General features: G+C 43.3%; 1 protein-coding gene across 2 annotated transcripts in view; it reads left to right on the forward strand.

The window, feature by feature from the left end:
- Nucleotides 1–253: 253 nt before the first annotated feature.
- The window catches only part of AFF1 (ALF transcription elongation factor 1), a 171,359-nt gene continuing 149,495 nt past the window's right edge, over nt 254–22,117 (forward strand). For both annotated transcript variants that reach the window (XM_088445048.1, XM_088445049.1), the window contains exon 1: nt 254–532. In XM_088445048.1, coding sequence (XP_088301174.1) covers nt 516–532 — 17 coding nt within the window. In that variant the 5' untranslated portion in view covers nt 254–515. The remainder of the gene's footprint in view (nt 533–22,117) is intronic.

A 22,117-nucleotide genomic window follows, 5' to 3' on the forward strand; every position in this document is an offset into this window, starting at 1 on the left:
CCCTGTGACTGGCCGGGATTGCGTTCTACACCCGCCCCTTATACCTATCCTGTCCAATCACAGCACGCCTCATCTGACACCTCCTCACCAGTCCGTGTAAGGTGCGGGATAATCTCTCACTGACAGGACGGCGCCGATAGCTGCAGCCCTGGATGGAATGAGCATCGGGTCACCACAGTTTAGCTTTGCTTAGCTGCCATAAATCTAGGTGACGATGACCCTGGTGGGGGCGGGAACCCTGGGTAATCTTCTTTTATAGTCTACAAGCCACGCCCCGTCGTGTAGGCGTGGTTTGCATCGCTTGGTGGGCGGGGCTCGGTGAGTGAGCGCTGCTGCTGCTTCTGCAGGGAGACTGGGAGATACGTGCTGCAAGTGGTACAGACCCTGGAGCGCTGCGCGGCGGAGTCACACACAACCGACCACAATAATGTGACTGAACCGAGGAGGAGCAGTTGGGTACTAGGAGAGAGCCATCGGCCCATGGACACTGGACGCCTGCTGTGAGGATCCTCGCTATGGCTGCCCAGTCCAGGTAAGAGACTCCCTGTATGAAGTGTGCCTGTCACCCACGGGGTGTGTGCCTGCCAGCTGTGCTGCCAGTGGAGGGGGCTGCAGGACTCATCGTCATTACATACTGTGTGTACATCCCATGGCAACTAGTACCCGTCCTGTACAGCCCACCCTGCGCTCCCCAGCTACATTAATTATAGTGCTGTACGGCCAGAAGTGGCTGCTGGCTGTATTCTCAGCGGGGGGAGATCTGCAGAGTAAGTAACCCTTATGTAACAGGCTTCAGCTCAGTGAAAGCTCACTTCTTCAGCAGGGTCACCGAATGGGTCATGTTAGGAACATGCTTACCAACACGTCCTGTGATGTTCCCTAAGAATATGTTATAACTGAGCAGCGCCTATTAGCAGGTGTGATTGTATGGTAGCTAACTTATGGGGTGGGGGTTTAATATGAGCACCCCAATATACTTGTCTGTGAATGGCTTATGGGGTGGGCTGTAATGTGAGCACCCCCTAATGTACCTGTGTCTGTGCATGGCTTATGGAGTGATTATGTAATGCGAGCACCCCCAATATACCTGTTTGTACCCCCACCCCATAAGCCATGGACAATGTGAGCATTCCTATTATTCCTGTGTCTGTGCATGGATTATGGGGCGAGGGTGCAATGTGAGCACCCCTAATGTACCTGTGTCTGTGCATGGCTTATGGGGTGGGGGTGTAATGTGAGCACCCCAAGCAATTTAAAATATTGCCTCCTATAAATCTATTTACATGCTTTTTGCTGAGTACACACTATCTTACTTATTGTGGAATCACAATACCTTCACCATTAGTATACTTTTTAAATTGCCGACAGTTGTGGTTTTAACCGGTTTCATGTTTGTTTTGTGTCTGTCTAAAAGATAGAAAGTTCTGTGTTGGATAAACATGTTTGAAGACTGTTTACAGTTGTGTGAAATTTGGTAATTCCAGTTGTTGCTGTTATTTTAGGTCATCAGTATAGGAGTTTGGAGTGACTTTTTAAACCAATTATATCCATAATCCAATCACTTTTGTTTCCCTACATGCTTTGACTTGTGAACATTAGGCCAGCTATGCCTTAAAGTTAATTTAGTTATCTGGTTGGTCAGAAAACAGTGAAGCACTTGTTCATAGCTGACAAAAATGTGTGTAGAATTCCCTCTAACTTCTTGTGCACCAAAAAAGCAAATAAATCTCCTTACTTGTTTTATACATATTCACCTATCATAACTAATAGGCGTTCCAGTTACAAATAGGCCTAGTACTAAAACAAATGGTATAACGTTAACATTACCAGGAATAGCAGCATCCTGAGAAAGTAATGGCTAAACTGAATTCCCCGAGAAACATTATTCCACTTCTGAACATTTCAAAACTTCCCAAAATCCATACCAGCTATACAAAAAGCTATTTAATAACTGTTTTTTTCTGCTTAACATAATGCTATTTTAAAATTTAATTTTATTGAGAGAAGTTAAGTCTCTTCAGCTGTATCTTTCTTACGTGTACAACAGAAAAAATAGTGCAATATAAAATCTTTCCCCAGTAAAGTTTCCTGGGGTAGGTAAGTTAAAAACAACAACAAAAAAAAGAATCCATAAGGTAAGTGTATGCATTTAGTGTTTGTTCATCTCAAGTTAAAGGTACCATGACAGCTGGAGAGAGGAGCCGTCATTATAGTCCTAACTCTCTATTTTCAGGCAGTGATGACTGAGTGGTTTGCTGACCCAGCAATTACCAATTTGCAGCCTTTTATAGAACTAGCAGCCTTCCGCCCTTTCTAATATCACTGGTGACCTCCTCTCCCCCTATCCAATGACCTAGAAACGTTAAAGGTCAGTAGTAGTTACCAGAAACGTTAGAGAAGGTGGTATATTACTATTGTCAACCATGCAGTTTAAGCCTATTAATCAGTGACTAAAATAGTTATAAACTTCAAATGCTTAAGACATTATGTTGTTAACATGTTTGTATTTTTAGGATATTTGTGCAATTTGTATTAAAAACAAAGCACTTATGTATGTGAGATGTTCATTTTTGTTACCTTGTTAAAAGTTGTCAAAATAAACATTCATAGAGTGTAAAGAGGTATTAGGTCTTCAGGCCATAGGTAGGTTTGTAGGTAAAGGTTGCCAGTGTAGACGTTTACTGTTTGTACTAGAAGTTAGGGGAACTTGCAGACAAATAATGTGAATTTTTATGGCTATTTTAGTAGAACTGTAAACGCAATACAAAAAAAAATCCAAATATTATCAGCCAGCTGCCTAAATAGGACCCTGCAAACTACCTGAACAAATTCTACACAAGAAAATCCATGTCTCCAATATAAGCTAATAATAAATAGCCACAACAGCTGTTGCGAGAGCTAGTGACCCTTAGGTGGTCTTTACAGACTTGCTGGAGATGAAACCTGACAAACTGGTCATTGCACATAATGAGTTAGGGGCAGAGGTGAAGTCCCTCTGAACAAACTATGTTGACCATGATAAGGAGAAACAACTCCCTTTTGCAAAGGGGGGTGGAGGACTGACACAGTGAAGCAGTCCGACCGACTCCCTATAAGTCTAGCCTTGAAGTATAGGGCATGAGCTGAGTCATATGTAATGTGAATGTTTCTCTGCCCGCCCGCTGCAAATTTAAAACAAAATGCTAATGCAACTCTAGGCCTGTCCTAAGGCGTACGCATCTATTCAATAGCACTACCCTTCCGTATGCCAGAGCAGCTGTCATAATTCTCATCGCATCCTAAACCTTCCCCATGCTAGGTGCAAGAAATCCGTCTGACTTTGGTGTCGACAATATTATATGCATGACTCAAAATAGTGAGTACCTGGCTACATGCCCACGACGTATCCAGACACCCCCACAATACGATTCTCCTGCATGCATTCACGTTTTTACCACCCAGTAATGCCCTTAAAGCAGCCACAGGGAAATGACAGATGTTTATGGCTCTGAATTGTGTGTATGTTCGCAAAGATGCGTTTGCAGACTGTGATGCATGCACACTATGTGAAAATCCCTAAGTGCGGCTGCATTCAAACTTGTAGAGGATTTAGAATCAGGCCCATAAAGAACCAATGCTTTACAGACCAAGTCGGAACAAATCTGAAATGCATAGAAAGTACCAGCAGTTTAATTTCAACTATCTATTTTTACTTTAACAAGAACATTTGTTTTAGAAATGTTCAGAAATATGGCTGCCAAATTATGTAATCTTGAACCCCAAGTAGAAACCACATGGGCTTCTTGTTGCAAGATACTGGCAGGTAAACTTGTGTTTATAACTAAGTAAGTTAAGCCACTATATTACCATAATATACAGTATATAAGGCCGTGTGTTGCTTAGATTATATACGTTATGAAATATACTTAAATATAATCATCATAGTTTGCATTCTTTTGCAGCAGCTTGCAATATTTGAAGAGATAAACGTCTCAAACTAAAACTACTCACTGGCTCTTTTTTTGAAATGCACTGGATGAGCTATTCATTATCGATAGTCCACCCAGCACATATAACTGGTGTGCCGGCTCAACACTTGCCAAGGAATACCCTCACTCTATCTAACTCCTCTCACTGACAGGTGCAGCCCCTTATACCCATATGTCTTGGCAGTAGCCAAGTGGCATTTTGTGCAGTTTTGTGGCTCATTAATGAGACCCAGTTACTGACTTGCATTACAGTGATCTAAAAAAATGTCAATCTTGAAGTTGTAGTCTATTAAAGCATATATTTCCATTACATATTTTTGGTGACCTTTTTACTGAATTTAGAGATTTTGTATATGCTGTAAAGTTGTACATGCATGTTAATTGTAAAATACAGTCTAGATTAATTACCCAGAAAGTGGAAACCAACTAGACTCTCATCACTGTGTGTACAGGGACATTACGTGTCCTACAAATGAAGGTTAACCTGCTCTGCGCTCTGATTTTATAGTGCAGTCTTGTACTTGAATAGTCAATCTGTATTATGTGCCAAAACCTGCTGTATTTCTAAAGTCTTTGCATTGCAGTATATGTTGGCAGCTTTAGTTGCATATTTGTATGCAGTTGCTTAGTCGTTCCGTCCTTCATTAAACTACACAGCCCGCATGCGATATCTCCTGAGTGGCGTGTATGTACAGCAGATCAGAAGATGTGATGAACAACCAACGTGGGCAATTTATTCCAATTCGTTTAAAATGTCATATCGTCCAGTTTATCTTCTAGTGTGTACCCAGTTTAGGCTTGTTACTCTTAGGTCATATTTTAATGTCTGTTAAATAAAGGTTATAGTTTGGGTTCAGTCTTGTCCACTTCAACCTCGTTTACCCATGGACATGTGTAGTAACTGAAAGCACATGATGGACCTTACAAAGTCCATGGACATCCTATATAACTGTATTTTTGGTTTAAAACCTTAAAAATGCAACAGTGAAAATATGCGAACCAGCGCCCTAACCACTTGGGGAATTAGGTCCAAACAATTGGTGGTTCTGCTGTCTTGAAAGGAAAGTAAAATACCAGAAATTCGCCAACAGAATCGAAATGCAAATAAGGGGCTAATTCAGATGTAGAAGCTATTTCGAGGCTCATGCATTTGAGCGATTATCAGTGGAATGATTAACGCCAGCGTCTTAGCCGCAATGTGACTACAGTTGTAGTGAGGATTTATTAGCAAGTGATTGACAAGCGGGCTGTTTTGTGGGAGACAGGGAGTGGTGGCAAAAATTGGGCGTGTATCTACCTACATCTGCGATCCTGTCCATTGAAAATATGGCGCCAGCGTCTCGGTTGATTATCGAAGGGTCTTCGACCACCGCTACGTATTTGTATGCAGTTGCTTGGATCTGCGAGCCTGCCATTGGGCGTCTCAATATATTTCCTGGTGGCTGTAGCATTAGCGTATTTCTGCCGCTAGAATTTATGCTTTTAAGAATAAATTAAAAATAAATAAAAATAAATTTTGTTTTTGTTTCAGATTTGAACTCTTACAGTAATACTAAATAACATTTATCTATATATTTCTGCTGAGACTTTTAAAATGCTTGGTAATATTTATGCATTGGTTTTGGTCTTCACTGTGGAGTCGGTTATATTAACTTGTTCAGGCTGATAATGGAGGCTATACGGATGCACAACAACACTGGTGGGCTGTCTAGTGAGAGGGTTAAATAGGCCAGATTAATCTGTTGTTTACCTTTTTTGTTTAATATGGGAAAAACTAAATTTTGGATCCAGTTGCCCTTTAGTTACACTTAAAACTTTCCACATATGTGGATGTGAGTCACAATATTACTGTCCAGTTTGATGATGCACATGGGTGGCCATATTGTTTGATATTGGGCTATTCAGAACACAGATATAGTAGTTAAATCCAGTTTACAGTGGGGCTTGCTAGTGTAAAGAGAATGACCAACCATATTTAGCAACATTCCTGATAAGAATACAGTCAGTATCTACCAGATTATTATCAGTCATTACTCTTGTTTTGCACCCACACATGCTGTCATATTGCCATTTGCAGAGTAGGTGGCCATCTTAGAGGGGGGAATTAATTTTTTTGCACCAGCGGCTGTCAGTGATGGGTGCCCGACGGTATCCCCCATGACAAGGCAATTCGCTTGTTGCTCCGTTAGGTTGTGATAGCCGCCGGTACCAGAATCTCTGCTCCTGAGGTGGAGAGCAGAAATGTGTGACGTGTCCATAGTTTGGGTGCCAAAACTGTTGCTTGGGCACTCTAACCAGGACTTTATATGTTTTTACTCGTTTAACATGGCTCAACAGGCGTCATAATTAATGGGTGCCCATAAACAATTGAATTGCTACATTGGGTGCCCATTAATTACCGCGGCTTAAAAAACAATTGCATTGTCCCCTAAAGGTCTTAAATATTTTTTTTTGTTTTAGATATGCTACAATGACAATAAAGTCATGCATTATAACCATTAATGCATTATATAAGGCACCTTTACTCTGTAGGGGCCTCCTAAGAGGGCTTGAATATGTGAAATTTATGTATGTCTTACAGAAAATATTTTTGCAGATCAATTCATTTACCAACACATAATACATTAGAGTTCCTATATCTAGAAGAGTGCATATCAGTGTCCTTAATCTAAGAAAAATATAGATAGTAGTATCTTGTCTGCATATTTAAATTGTACCCACTGTATTTAGAGCTTTAAATGCAAAAGTCAGAATTGCTTGGACAGTATTTCATTGCTGTCAGTAACCGCTCACCACCATGTGTTTCATAGATTAGTGGTGTCTAACAGGTTATTATAGGCAGCACAACACAAGTGACACCAATCTGTAAATTGTGCAGATTTTGGCCATATGAAGCAATGCATGTACAGCCAAGATTAGTATAGGCTCGTAAGGACTAGACTCCTAAGTTCACCATTAAACTCTGTGTGAAAATAGCTTGAATGTATTTGAGCTACCTAGTGCCATATGACTGTCTATATGTGAAACTCCATTTAATCTAAAAAAAATCCACAATTCTTATTGCTTTCACTGTGTAAACGTACAGACTTTGGGCCTGATTCATCAAGGATTGCTATTGCGATTATGCCAGCATGTCTGCTACGAAAATATGCTAATGAGTGCAATCACAAAGCCAGCATAGAGACACCCACTACCGCTTTCGCACATCCGTAATACGATTAAATAATGTGTACATTGCGTAACATCAGCCCCTCACGTACAATTACAACAGGTCTGGCCTTACTCATAAATTGCTAAGCACATTGCATGCAGTGAGCACTCAAGCAGTGGGAAATTTATGCACGCCCATGCAACGGCGTTCAAAAGGCCTAGCACGCCTGCATTTCTCGGACCACTCCCCTGTCACCATCTTCAAACCTTACGTCACTCTCTCTACGATGGCTTTCTATCTGCGTAGGTCCTGCATTCACTGCAATAGAATACACAGACAAAACTAAAATAATGCTTGAAATATCATTATAGAACAAGTTGTAATTGTTGGACCAGAGCGCTGATTCTTCTATTCATTTTCATAAAAAAAATCGTTTGTCGTTTACCGCGACAGATATTTCTAATATCTGGCAGCGATAAACGATAATTGACCAACATGTTTGAGAGACAAAAGACCCAATTTGTAGGCCGCGGGAGTGCTCATTTTTATCGTTCAGAGCCTATCCATTAGCAGATAAATTGAACGACTGAACGATAAATCGTTCATCGTTCAAATTCTTCTGCTAATGGATAGGCCCCTTAAGCCATTGGGACCCTGTACTGCGGAAGTCGCATCGCAGTACAACCGTCAACCCGGCCAAGCTAGATGTGCTACTGCTGCTTGTCTGCGCGTCTGCCAGATCTATTGTAGAAGGACATGCCCCTGTGTGTGTCTCCTATGTAGAGAGTGAGTTACGCAAGAGACCCTTTAAGTGCCACTGTGTCATCACTGCTAGTTGCAATAGATACTCCACTAGTATCACAGCGTATTAACACAGGTGTGTGCTTCATTAAATAGCTCACCACGTTTATTAACTCACACACTTTCCTGACTGGATCTGTTGAACCTGCTACATACATTGTATGCCTACTGCATTAACCCTGTGTTGTTCTGCAACCTTTTCTATCTGGTTAATAAACCACATCCTTGTTAAGTTATTCATTGTGTGGACTGACGTTCATCACACACTGCTGCCACCAATATCAATAGCTATAGGTTCTGCCAAATACAATTTTGTAAATGGCAAAAGCAGATGTAAAGTAAAGAGGCTGAATTTTGTCCATGTCTACTGTCATTTATCAAATGTTTTTGGAGCATAGTTGTAACAACGTATCATACCGATTGCTGATGTCTTTATGTTGATGTGTCAGGTGGTGAAATCCACAGCGATACTTACATTAAAATACGCTCTTCAAGAAAGTGAAAATTTCCTGAAAAATTCGCATGTCTGCTTAGATTTAAATCTGTGTTTGGTCCCCGGAAAATATTTTATGATAGACTCTTTCCTCTAGCCATTGCAGTGGGTACTGCTACATATAGCTGTTTTGTTAACCAACGTTAAGTGGTTGCAATAGTGGAGTGTAAAGGGGGGTATCCACTAGGCGATTTTAGCAAGCGATTGCACAATAACGACGTCGTTATCGTGCAATCGTTTGCAAATCGTGCATGCATCGGGCATGTTTTGGTCGGAAGCAGACAGCGATGCGTGTGTACGCTGGTCGCTTCCGACATCTATCATCGCCCTTACATGCTGGTCAACCTGACGATCCCGTCAGGTTCAGCATGTGCGGGGATGATGGATGTGCCTGGACTGAACGAGTGAACATACAGTCTAGGCACATCACTAGATTTACAAACGATATACAATCGTGCTCTCGTTTGTATATCTAGTAGTGGATACCCGCCTTCAGTGGGAGAAACAATCAAAGCTACAATCTTTTTTTTTTTTATCAGTCCACTATTTAATTGTGCAATTATGGAAGCCTGTGACCTGTACAATCATTTGTATTGTTAGTGAAAGCAATGCTGCATTTGTCAATTTCATGATATGAGCAGGTGAATGGAGCCAAACGGTAATCAGCAGACAGAAAAGGGTTCGACAAGCAAGTTCTTCTCAACAGCACATACTCTAGTTATGATGTGAGGCTTCAGTGAAACTGATACTAACTATGGTGGCAAATCCACCACTGTATAGAACAAAGTTCACACTTCCAACTTATTACTTAATTTTGTAATTAAAAATTATGGTGGAAATGTATCAAATCGAGGAGAGAGATAAAGTAACAACCAATCAACTTCTATCATTTAACAGTCTGTGCTAGAAAAAGGACAGTTTGAAGCTGATTGGTTGCTATGGGCGACCTCTCTATTTATTTATCTCCAAAATTTGGGGAATATGCCCCTCTGGGGCAGATGTACTAAGCTCTGGAAAGTGATAAATTGGAGCATGACGATGTACTATTTGCATAATGCAGTGTGGTCACAATCCTTAAGCTGGGTACACATAAGATGATGTGTAGACAGCGTTACATCACCGGCGACAGGACCTAGCTTGCGGAAAGTGCATACACACTTGCCGATGCTGGGTCTGACGGGGGGAGGTAAGTGTCATTCCGAATGCACCAGATACCTGCAAAAGTGTTCACGCACTGCCGAGCGACCATGGAGAAAGTTACGCTCTATGGCAGACTTCTTCCATTTTAAATTTATGCTTTCAGTGCTGCCCTTTTCTCTGTCTAAACAGTCATATTTCAAGAACTTCATCTCCCAGTTCTCAAACCCCCAGCGTCTTTTCACCACCATCAACTCCCTCCTCTGCCCACCCCCTCATCGCTCTTTGCCCTTGACTTTGCCACTTACTTTACTTACTTTACATCTAAAATTGACTTCATGTGTCAGGGCATCCTATCCCACCTGACCCTGAGCACTCCACCACCTCCTTTCCTGGACCACCTCTCCCCATCAATCTTACCAACTTTGACATCTCTCTCCCCTGTATCTGGAGATTAAGTCATGGCCCTATACCTCCCCCCTTGACCCTATCCCTTCCTGTCTCGTCTGCTACCTCTCTCCTTCTCTCTCCTTCTGCCTGTTCCCATCTTGCTTACCTCCCTATCATCTGGCACTGTCCCTTCTGCATTACATGCCCTTGTCTCCCCCATTCTTAAAATACCTACCCTTGATCCTACCAATTATTCCAACTACCGACCCATCTATTTCCACCCTTTCTCCAAACTCCTTGAGCGTATTGTTTACAACCACCATACCACCTTTCTATACTTCCATTTCAGTCTGACTTCTGTTCTCTCCACTTCTCTGAAACTGCCCTCACGAAAGTCTGCAATGACCTCCTTGTTGCCAAATGTAAGGGCCATTACTCTATGGTCATTCTCCTCAACCTGTATGCTGCTTTTGACACTGTGGACCACCCTCTTCTCCTGCATATCCTTCACCCCCTTGGTCTACGTGACACTACCCTCTCCTGGCTGTCTTCCTACCTCTCTGAACGTTCCTTCTCTGTCTCCTCTCAGGATTCCTCTTCCCCTCCCCACTTCCACTTAAAGTTGGTGTTCTGTTCTTGGACCTCTCCTATTCTCCTTCTCTACGTCCTCTCTAGATGAACTCATCCGTGGGGGTCGCCCGTCACTGCACCTGATCTTTCTGCATATTCAGAAGATCATGCAAATTGACTGACGATCCCATGCACCTCTATGGGGGGGACGGCATATCGGGCACCGGATCACCCCATGTGTAGGGACCGCCCGATATGTCGGCCCTCGGATTGTCGTCGCATCGCTGGGTACACATCGTACTGTGTGTACCCACCGTAAGACTGGGCTGATCATCTTCCCACCCTTCCAAATAACCTCACTTCCTGAAATTTCTTTATCAATTGATGGCACAACTATCTCCTGTAGCCCCAAAGTGCGCTGTCTTAGAGTTATCCTGGACTCCTCCCTCTTCTTCAAACCACACATTCAGCACCTCTCAGTTTTGCCATTTCCATCTCAAAAATATTTCCCTTTCAGACCCAGGATGCTACTAATACCCTCGCCCACTAACTTGCCATCTCCAGATTGGATCACTGCAACCTTCTCCTATCTTGCCTCCTTGTCTCCCACCTCGCTGCTGCTGCTCGGCTCATCTTCCTCTCCAAATGTTCTACAACTGCCTCCCCTTTCCTACAAGCACTCCACTGGCTCCCCTTGCCCTTCAGAACCCAATTCAAGGTTCTTACACTCAAAGCACACACCCATTCCTCTCCCATTTACATCTCTGGCCTCCTCTCCCTTCAAACTCCCATCCACCCTCTCCACTGAACAAATGCACACACCGCCTCTCCTGCTAACTGATTACTTCCTCCAACTCCTGCCTCCAAAATTTTGCCCATGCTGCTCTTTACCTCTGGAACTCTCCCTCTCCCTATCAGACTCTCCACTTCTCTACAACTCTTCAAATGGGCTCTCAAGACCCACTACTTCATCATAGCCTTCCAGCTCTCATCCTGACTTGCTGCTACATGCTCCTTCCTCCATGTGAAACCCATCTGTGTCACACCTGTTTGTTTTCCCTTCCCCATTATAATGTAAGCTCTCACGGGCAGGGCCCTCTACCCTCTTGTGTTTCTCCTTACTTAAACTTTCATATACTCCTCACTAGCGCACCTCTTACTTGGTTGCCTACGTTCTGTTGCTTATTTGAGTGTTACGATCACTAATGCAGCAATGTATATAAGCCTTGTCCTGCATTGTACTGTACTGTAAGTCACTGGTTTCTTGTTCACTTATTTATGTACTTTGTAAGGCGCTGTGGAACACTTGTGGCACCATATAAATAAAGGATAATAATAATGCTGCATTCTGCAGCATGACATCGTTAGTGGCATCACCCGTTGGCCTTGCAGTAGGGTCAACGGGCGATGTTGCTAACGACCTGCGGGAGTGCGCATATCATGGGTACACACTAGACAATGTACCCGATATGTCGCTCCAATCCATGGGATCGGACAACATATTGTCTAGTGTGTACCCAGCATTACAGGTTGTTGGGGGTGTCTGCTAGTCAGCTTATGTAACCGTGTATGAGTGCTGAAGGAGGGATGATTCCAATGCATGGATAGAAATATGGTGATCCAGTTGGAAACTTGCTATTATTATGTCAGATCCCCCAGCAATCCTAGATCATTATAGAGACTGATTTATAGATTCCCATTAATAGTAGGTATTAAGGACCTGATTCAGACCTGCTCGCTAAGCTACGGCCGCTCGAAGTGACCGTTAGTCGCCTGTCTGTGCCAATGCGTCTAATTCGCAGTGCGCAAGCCAGTCTCAGTGATGGGGATTCATGCGCTCGTAGTACACAGATTGCCCGCTACTTTGAGTGACACAATGTGCCGTTTGAGGGTGGTAACAGGGAAGGTGCTTGTGAATGGGGGAGTGGATGTGTGAACAGAGGCGTGTCTGAGTGTCCAAACGGAGTTTTGTGGGTGTGCATAATTAGCAAAGATGTGTCCTACTACACGTCACTTGGTTGTTTTTTACACTGAAGAGCTCGCAGTGCTTGCGGGAGGGTAGAATCAACTACAAGCGCTGCGATCGCTTCTGATGGTCTTCGATGTACCAGTGTTTTAAGACACTTCCTGGAGATGACGTGTGCTAGTGGGCGTGTATAGACACGCTAATGGCTTCTACATTGACAAAGTGATTGCTTGCCAAGACATAGTGGGCGTGCTTATTCCCTGCCGAGCGAGCGGCTGCCTTGACGCCACTTTGCAAAATTTAAATACGCTGGGTGTGAGCGGCCGGAATTAGCGAACTGGTCTGAATGAGCTCCTAAGTCCTTTGCTACATTACGTCAACTACATGTAGCCCAAGTATGGACTCCAACTGAAGTATTACAAGTATTGTTGTGCGAGAGGTGAAGATTTTAACCACACAAGATGGAATGTGGAAATTGACTTAAAAGCCTGACACACAATCTACAGTAAAATATACATTAAGTTAAGCAGGTATGACAAAACCTGTTCTAACATTAGGAAATACAAGATGACTATCCGGCACTGGGAGGGTACAAACATAAAATTAGTCTGACACAGAACTGTTACTAGGCATTCCCTTATTCTCCTATCTAGGGAGAGCACATATGCATGTATCTGGGAGGTGTCACAAGCATGTCACAGATTAATAAAGGAGCACTGGTGACCTCAGAATAAATAACCAAATGTTTATAACATAGCAATAACCCAAACAGGTTTAAAAACATTTATTTATAAATGGCATTTTTAAAATACATTACTGTTCTCTCCTGGATAATCGTTTTAATACAATAAAAACAGTTTTATCTATAACAGACAGTGTGCAGCAAAGTATAAAAGGCATATCAGTTAATGAGCACCTGGGAATAAACTGGCAAAGTTGGTCTTACATTTGAAAATCAGGGTGCCCTAGACAGTGTGACCACATATAAATAGCAGGCTTAATCCACGGCACTCAACTATCTGGGGTGCCCTTGGTATGTGACCACACCATCTACATAAAAAAAAAAATCATACAAACTTGGACCTCACTTACTTTTCAATCTGAAATTCCTTTAAATACAGGGAATGTTATTCCAAAACATTACAATAATTTGTCCAGCTGCCCAGCCACCTCAAGTCTGTGTGTGGGAATATATGTATATGATATTATATACTCTGCTGGAGGACAACGTTAAATATGTACATAGAATGCTGGTCTCCTGTAATTACATTATATACATATACAGGAATGTCAGATTTTGTTGTGGGGGGTATATAATTAAATTTTGGCACCCCTCCCAATTTATTGGTTGCTGTAACCCGCTGTAGTCACCTAGGAGGTGGCTCTGTGGTATAGTGACACATGGGTACCCTCTGCACCGGCATGATGCACAGCGCGCCCGTCCCTTTATACTAGTGCTGTCTCGGGGTGCCATGGTGTAGAAGGCTTGGCCTGGCCGCACACAGTACCTGCTGACTGTATAATGGTGCTTCTCCCTCCTCTGCCCACGGCTGCACCTGAGTACCAAGTTGCAGAAGGCAGGTAATGAAGCGGAAGCCACGGACGTTCAGGGCCTGGGGTTTATAGCAATAGGCTGCACAGCCCCTGTACCGCACAGAGGAGGAGGAGTTGTAATGTGCGATGCAGGGGCCATGCAGCCTATTGCTATAAAGCACACAGCCCCTGACTGTCCATTTATTTTTTATCACATGGTCACATTTGGTTACTTCAGTGTATCTGCCCTCACGCTACCTGTAATTTCCCCTCTTGAGTGTCCCTGCCCTCGCCCTCCATGTAACTTCACCTCAGGGTCCCAGTCCTCAACTCAACTCTTTAAAATGCTTGATACATCTCACCAATAGTTTCTGTATTGTTCTAAGTTTGTCAAAGCTCATGGCATTGCTTGGGGAGGGGGTCATCCATTAGTTTAACTTAACATACCATCGCTACACACACTATCATATACCACACATGCTTAGTGTCTGCCCTGCCATATTGGGTATACTGTGAAGATAAGCAAGCTTATCATTACTTACATACACACTCTCTCCTTTTTTGCTTTTTTTTTTTCCTCCCTCTGTTTGGTGAATATTTTAAGCTAGTACAGGGCCTTATAAATTTAAGCACTGTACACATGGGCTGGTCAAGAACTGTATAAAGTTTAAAACAAACTGTAAATAAACTATTGGTCTCTCTGAATGGATTTCTAAACCAGCAGTTTTGGTTGGGCCTGAGAAAGGAACACTGGATAGATGAATGGCTAAACTGCGTTACATGTCCACCAACCATTCACCAACCAATCACCAGGCTAGATTGATAGTGCCATGAACCAAGAAAAAATAAGCAGCACTTACATGTATGTCTGTTAATCCATACATACAACTGAAATATATACAGCAGTATAACTACACTACTGGTAAATTAGCTTGTCTAATACTTAAAAGAAGCCATGTATTATGTGAGCCCGTTGTTTATGCTGTTATGAGCTTCAAAGGACTCTAAGCATGTTAAATCACTGGGGGGGAGAAATATCTGAAATCCTATATACATAATTTAGTTTCTTCTCCAGGGTCCATAGGGCTCCACAGGGAGACATTGGGATGTAGGTGGTACTTGGAGGACCGGACACCAACAGCAAAGCTTTTTTCTATCCCAAGATGCTCCGGTCCTTCCCCCTATACACCGCCTGAAGGCAACTCCTGTTTCGTTGGTGTCCGGCAGGAGCTGGATCACCGTTAGAACAGTGGGGCTGCTTTTAAGCAGCCCAAGATTTATTTTTATTTAAATTTTTTCAAATAGAGCAAGCAGCACTAGACAGCCCTCTGGATGTCTACACTGCTGCTCCATCATCCCTCCGCGGTGCCGCAACTCCAGCCCTCGGCTAGGTACTCTCGGCAGGGCTCCTCGGACCCCAGACTGCAGGGGACAGGTAATGCGGGTCCCCACTTGCGCAGTCTTACCTCTGGTCTCAGGAGACAGACCGGAGGCGCTGATGTGGACACTGTTTTGTCCGGGACTCCACTAGACCACCAGGGTATAACCTATACTGGTGCAGGGGACAGCTAAGGCCAGGGGAGCGGTGGTTGATGTCAGCAGAGGGGAGAACGCCGTCTCCCTGCGGCCCCTCCCCCAGATCAGGGCGCCATTCCACTGCGGTCTTGCTGCCCCTGAGCTGCTACTCCCTCACCCTCCGCCCCCTCAGAGACTCACGGCAGCCATTTCTGCATCAGCTTCAGGTCTCCGGAACGCTGGGTCAGGTCTCCCTATATACCTCTCCCAGGAACCTGGTTATACAGTGCTATTTTCCCCCAACCACTGCGGTCTGTGTAGTTGAATTTAGTGCCAACTGCTGTTCTATTGTTCTCTCTGCATTGTATGTGACTTGTGCTAGCGCTGCTGTTTATTTTTCTCAACTGTCAGCGTATACCTTTCCCTTTCTTTCATTATAAGCCTGGAATTCTAAGGTATAGGGTTGTTCATTGTACCTCACATCTACCTATATTTGTGAGGGCTATCACATACTGTAAATCAGAGTTGTGCACTACACTGTATCATATTGTACATATATCTGGGTTGCTCACTGCACTGTGCCAGATTGTGTGCTACAATTCTCTTTGCAGCTATGTCTAGCAAAGGCAAGAATAACAAGCAGCCTGCTGCTCCCACTCTGGTGTTTTGCAAGTCCTGTTTAGCAGGCTTAGCTTCAGAGGTTCTCATTCAAGATGGTCTATGTACATCTTCATTATATGGCACCTGGCCCATCAGCCCCTGCATCGTCTCCTCAGGACCACCCCTGGGTTTCTTTTTCACAGGTGTTAGCAAAAATTTTGTACCACCTAGCAGTTACTGTGGTAGCTCTCCCTATGGGATGGCGACAGCAGGTACTCCCTGCGAATCCTTTGCCTCCCCCATGGGTAGACGTACTTTCTACCTCAGTGCAGAGTCTAGCAGCTACCTCTACATCCTTTAAACAAATGCTGCAAAAGGAGAGACTCTTACCTAGTAAACCTTCTAAGTGTACTGTGTTATCTTCCCAGTCCACCCAGCTATCAGATTCTGAGTTATCATCTGGGGAGGCAGAAGATGCAGAACGCTCTCACTCTGACTTAGGAGAGGAGGAGCCCCCCTCTAAATTGAATATTCCTGCACTTGTGAGACCTGTAAAATCTATTCATCAAATACAAGAGGCAGAACCCACTCCTAGGGCAAAATAGCCACTAGTTAAGCGACAGAAGGTAGTTTTGCCAGAGTTTCCTCACTCTGATCAGCTATCTGATCATACGTGTAAAACATGGAATATGCCAAGTAAAAGGTTTCAGCTGCCTAAACGCTTGATTTCATTTTTCCCTCTTCCAGCTACTGATCGCACTAAATGGGAAGTTCAGTCTGCTGTGGATTCCCACGTGACAAGCCTAGTTAAGAATGCTACCTTACCTATCCATACTGCAACCTCCTTAAAGGAGACTACGGATAGAAGGATTGAAGCTTGCCTGGAGTCTATATACGGTCTTACAGGAGCTATTACTCGTCCTGCCAGGGCCACGGCCTGGGTGGCAAAAGCCATTGAGAGTTGGGCAGGGGCCCTAGAAGATACAGCAAACAAAGCCCGACTCCTCCAGAAGGCCATTCAGTCCTTACTGCTCTCGGGGGTAATAATTCCAGTCCCCTCATTACAGCGAGGGAAGGGCTATTTTTCTACCCTTTTCTTGGTTCAGAAGCCCAAACGGGTCTCATCGGCCTGTCCTCAACCTCAACTCTTTCTTCGAAATCCATAGGGTCCACAGGGCACCCACCCTGACTCACCTGGCTTCTATGGCTTCTATGGCCAGGGTTTCTTCTCTTGATCACTTGTTTCCTTCTCTGTGTGAGAATGTGATTCTTCAGTGTACCAGTCTACCTTCTCTCCTATCCTGCTCCTGCCTTGGGCTTCTTAACAAAACTGAGTTGCCTTCAGGCTGTGGGCGGGGTATAGTGGGGAAGGACCGGAGCATCCTGGGATAGAAAAAAGCTTTCCTGTTGGTGTCCAGTCCTCTAAGTACCACCTACACCCCATTGCCTTCCTGTTGAACCTATGGACTTCGAAGAAAGAGAGTTGACAAGTGTAAGTTTTGCCATAACTTTCCTTTTTCAGTGCTTTCTATGCAAGAATGGAGACTACAATTCTCAGAATGTCTTAATAATAACATCCTAGCATGAAGGGGTGTGGTATAATAGATTGACAGTCAATAGGCCAACGGGTTGGGTACGGGATACCGGATCCCAGTGGTCAGAATCCCGATGCCAGCATCCCGACCGTGTTAGGATACCGACACCTGTCGGTAAGTATCCTACACCTAACCAACCCTTCCCGCAGCCTAAACCTAGCCTCCCCCCCCCCTTCCTCTCCCCCCCCCCCTTCCACTCCCCCCCCCTTCCTCTCCCCCCCCCCTTCCTCTCTCCCCCCCCCTTCCTCTCCCCCCCCCCTTCCTCTCCCCCCCCCCCCCTTCCTCCTCCCACAGCCTAACCCTCCCCTAACCCCAGTACTTACCGTCGGTTTTCCAGCGCTGGCATTCTGAGCACCGACAGCTGGGATTTAAACTACATCCCTGGTCGACACCAGATGGTTGACCGGGACAAAAGGTCAACGTGGTTAAAAGGTTGACAGGTTGAAATGGTCGACATACATGGTCAACACATTTTTTTATTTTTTATTTAATCCTATCTCTCCCTCTAGTGCTATAACCTTACCCCCCCCCCCCCCCTTGCCAGTGGCTAGATCTAACCCACCCCTTCTGGCAGGGTATCCCTATCCCTCCCACAAGTATCTAAGCCTAACCTTAAAATTGTTGAAAAACCATGAAAAGATGTCTGTCATTTGCAGGTCGACTTTTTAGCCCTGTAATCCTTTTTGTCCCTGTCGACCATTTAGTGTCCTATTGACTGTCGATTTATTGACTGTTGATCTTTCATCCGGATACCAACATTAAGACACTTTTTTTTCTTTTCTTTTTTTTTTTTTTTTAATCATACAAACTTTTCCTGTGTCCTACAGTTAAAGTTGCTGTAAATACAATGGTGGAAATGTAAATGCCTGCAAACCTGGTTTTGCTTTTTAAATTATTGCAACTTTAAATAATGTGCAGTTGCGCCGTAGTCGTGGTGATGCCTGCATTCACAGGCTGTCACATTTCCTCCAATATGTGTACACTATGCTGATCATGGATGAAAGTGTTTTTACTAAAAGATTTGTTCATTTAAATCTCCTGGGATGATACTCATGCAGACTTGCTTCCATATGTGCTTTCATTGGAGTCTGTTGTTAAATTATTAGTCCGCAATTGCTTTGCCATTTTTTTTTTGTTATTTAATCAACACATAGGAAGTGCTGGATCATTCTTATTCAAATAGAACCCTAGGTCAAGCTGTCCAGAATACTGACTGTTCTAACAGCTCCTGAAGGACAAAACATGAGCAGGACAGAGGCTATGCTGATGTTTGAAGGGGATTTATACTTTGTAGAGGCCACCCCTCGTCATAACATCAGCAACGAACATTTGTCAAGAATAGCATGAAAACAAAAACTCTTAACAGTATACAAGTATGCTTGAGAGCGTGTGCTATTGCTCTAGTCCAAAATATTAAAATGTTTTCATGTGGCATTGCAGTTAATGTGCTTTGTGATAATGTGGGGTTTTCACCGATATGGAATAGGAATTTGCAGTAGTTCCTACTCTGACACTCATGTAGGTTGCAAACACTACATGTTGTTTTTAATTGTGTAATGTTTTTCCCTCTCTGGGGAAAATGTTTTGTAGCATCTGTTGCTTACATTGAAGAGCTGCTAAATTAAGCACTGTCCTTGAGGGAAGGGGAAGCATATCCTTGTAAATTATGTGACTTGAGTTCTATAAAACCTGCACAAGCTATTTACATGTACTCTCTGTTTTCTCTGCACTTTAGTGTCCTTGTTTGGCATTGAGTTGGCTGTATTGCTTTATCTGTAGCTATGGGCATTATACTGTGGTATTTTTGTAGTGTAAAGAGTATAACAATTGAACAAAGAAATAAGGGTGAATACTTGGGTTAGCTGTGTACACAGCACCAAACTACTCGTCCTGCTAGGGGTTAGGTGGGATATATTTTATTTTACACTGGCAAACTAGAGTATACAGTAGCAAAAAAAAAAACTATCCCACCACTTTGCATGGATTTCTCCTTCATTTACACTGTATATTGTAATGTAACACCAGCAGTGATTCCCTGAGTGCCATAACAGATCTGTTGGTTCCCCCAGGTCATATTGAGGGAATGTTCAGAATCCTGTTGTGTAGGTGCTGGTTCCTAGTGAAATGGTAGGCTACAGTCTCCTCAATATTCGTCCGGCACACAAATTGGGAGCCACAACTATGTGTAGGTGACCAGACCACTTTCACTTAGGTGTATTGGAAGACTGCAGTTTGGTAAAAATAAATATTCCAAGTTAAATTCCAGTGCCCACATATACACATGCTGCACATATAAGCTGTTACATTGAGGAAAGAAAAATTATGTACACAAATATCTGTATTACGGTAGCCAGTATAAATATTATAGTGCAGATATTTCTCTTCAGTTACATTTTAACAAGACAGTTTTTTAAATGAATTTTTGTATGCCTACGTAGTTACGTTGAAATGCGCCTATATTTATTTATTTTGCTGCAGAGCCTGACTTACTACAAGTATCTAAGCTGTATGACCAGTCCATGTGATTAATGATGTCAGCTGTACTCCATTTAAACCTTTCCTAGAGGTTGCCATAGCAGCATCAAATCGCATTTAACTCTGAGGCATGACTAACCAAAGACTGCTTCAACTATTCACGTAAGCAAACTCGTGTTTAACATGAGAGTTGAGAGAGAGTTTTCTCTGCCCCTCAAAAGGAAATAAATCCTAAAATATATTTGTAAATGTTTTCGTAGGATTGACCCAGGTGTGGTCCACAGTACATAAGTGGCCTTAGTTGAGTTCATACATTCAATAAAAATTTTGTTTAAATGGTGGGATAACGCAACCTTTGTTATGTGATGACAAATGAAGCCAATTTGCATACACTAATTTGCTCTTTATGTAACATGTTACAATCAACAAGGCACTTTCAATGAACTAATGCATATCAATGTAACACTAATTCATGCTTACCTGACGGAGGTAGTTGAAATCCCTGCTGTCGGGATGCTGGCACTCAGAATCCGTGCGCCGAAATCCTGACACCAGTTAGAATCTCGACGCTGGCACCAGAACAGTAAGTAATGGGGTTAGGTTTAGGCACTGGGGGGAGGGTTATGGGTAGGGTTAGGATACTTACCGACAGGTGTCTGTATCCTAAGCCTGTCAGGGATTCTGACCACTGGGATCCCAAGGCAGCCAGTACAATGAGTATCTTCCCTTCTAGGTTAAGTAGAGACAGGATAGATAAAAAAAAGCCCCCAAGCTATATATAATGCAGCTACTCCTCTTCATCTGACTTTTCCTGTCTCTAGATAGGTAGGTCAGGCAGTGTTTTTTTCTTTTTCCTGTAGTGTAAATGCTTAACTAATTGTTGTTCCCAACGACGCTTATCTGCGGAGGCAAAGACAGAGCTGGGTGCATGGGTCCTAGGGGTATATTTACTGTAGTGCGGGTTTGTAGATGTAGAAATGTTGCCCATAGCAGCCAATCAGATTCTAGCTATTATCTTCTAGAATGTGCTAGATAAATAAGTAGAATCTGATTAGTTACTATGGGCAACAACTCCACTTCTATAAACCCACACTTTAGTAAGTATACCCCCTAGGCTGCTTTCTCCAGAATAACATTTGTGCAAAATTCAAAAGACATGCATCTGGATAGACTCCAGTGTTGTATGTAACTTGTCCTGGAAAAGTACCAAATTTAAGCGACTAGGCAGCAGGGAGAGAGAAACATCTTACTAGATCTCAAAAGTGAGACTTGGATAAGCATCTGTATGAAGACTGAATAAAATCTCCAAACAGCCAGAAAGCACCCACTCAAGGTAAACCCCTAAGGTAGGTGCACTTTTGTTTTGTGCTATGCTATACGTACTAGGATAGCTTGTCTTAGTGGCTTTCTTCAGTATTCTTGTAGAGGCTGTAGAAGGTAAGACGAAAATCAAAATAGCATGAAGTTTGTGCAGCTTGTGATAAACCCTTAACTGCCAAATATGTAGACACAAGAAATATAGTTCTTAGAGGTGGAATGGCTGTATGACAAACTCGAATGCTGGAGGCTGTTGCGATCACCCCATGACAAATATAATGTAAAGTACTTTGTTTCGGGAAATTTCACATGGCTGTTTTGAAAATGAAAGCAGTGCATTTTCACCAGTCATTGCTATGTAAGAATGTAAAAGGGGCATGTTCAATTGGCCGCGGAAGGCTATTTCTGTTGGCAGCCTATGGAGGTGTGAGCAGAATTGGTCTACTTTAATTGGCCGTGAAGATGCGAGATGCAAGCTGCCGACAACAGCTCACGTGTAATTGAATCTGTTCTCAGATTACAAATGGTGATCTTCCTAAATCACCACGGAGGCAGCAGAAGCAAAGCTATGATGGAGATAGCTTTCAGAAAGAAAATTTAAAGTCA

The sequence above is a fragment of the Taudactylus pleione genome, unplaced genomic scaffold, assembly GCF_031769625.1.
Source record: "Taudactylus pleione unplaced genomic scaffold, aTauple2 ptg000376l, whole genome shotgun sequence".
Taxonomy (NCBI): Eukaryota; Metazoa; Chordata; class Amphibia; order Anura; family Myobatrachidae; genus Taudactylus; species Taudactylus pleione.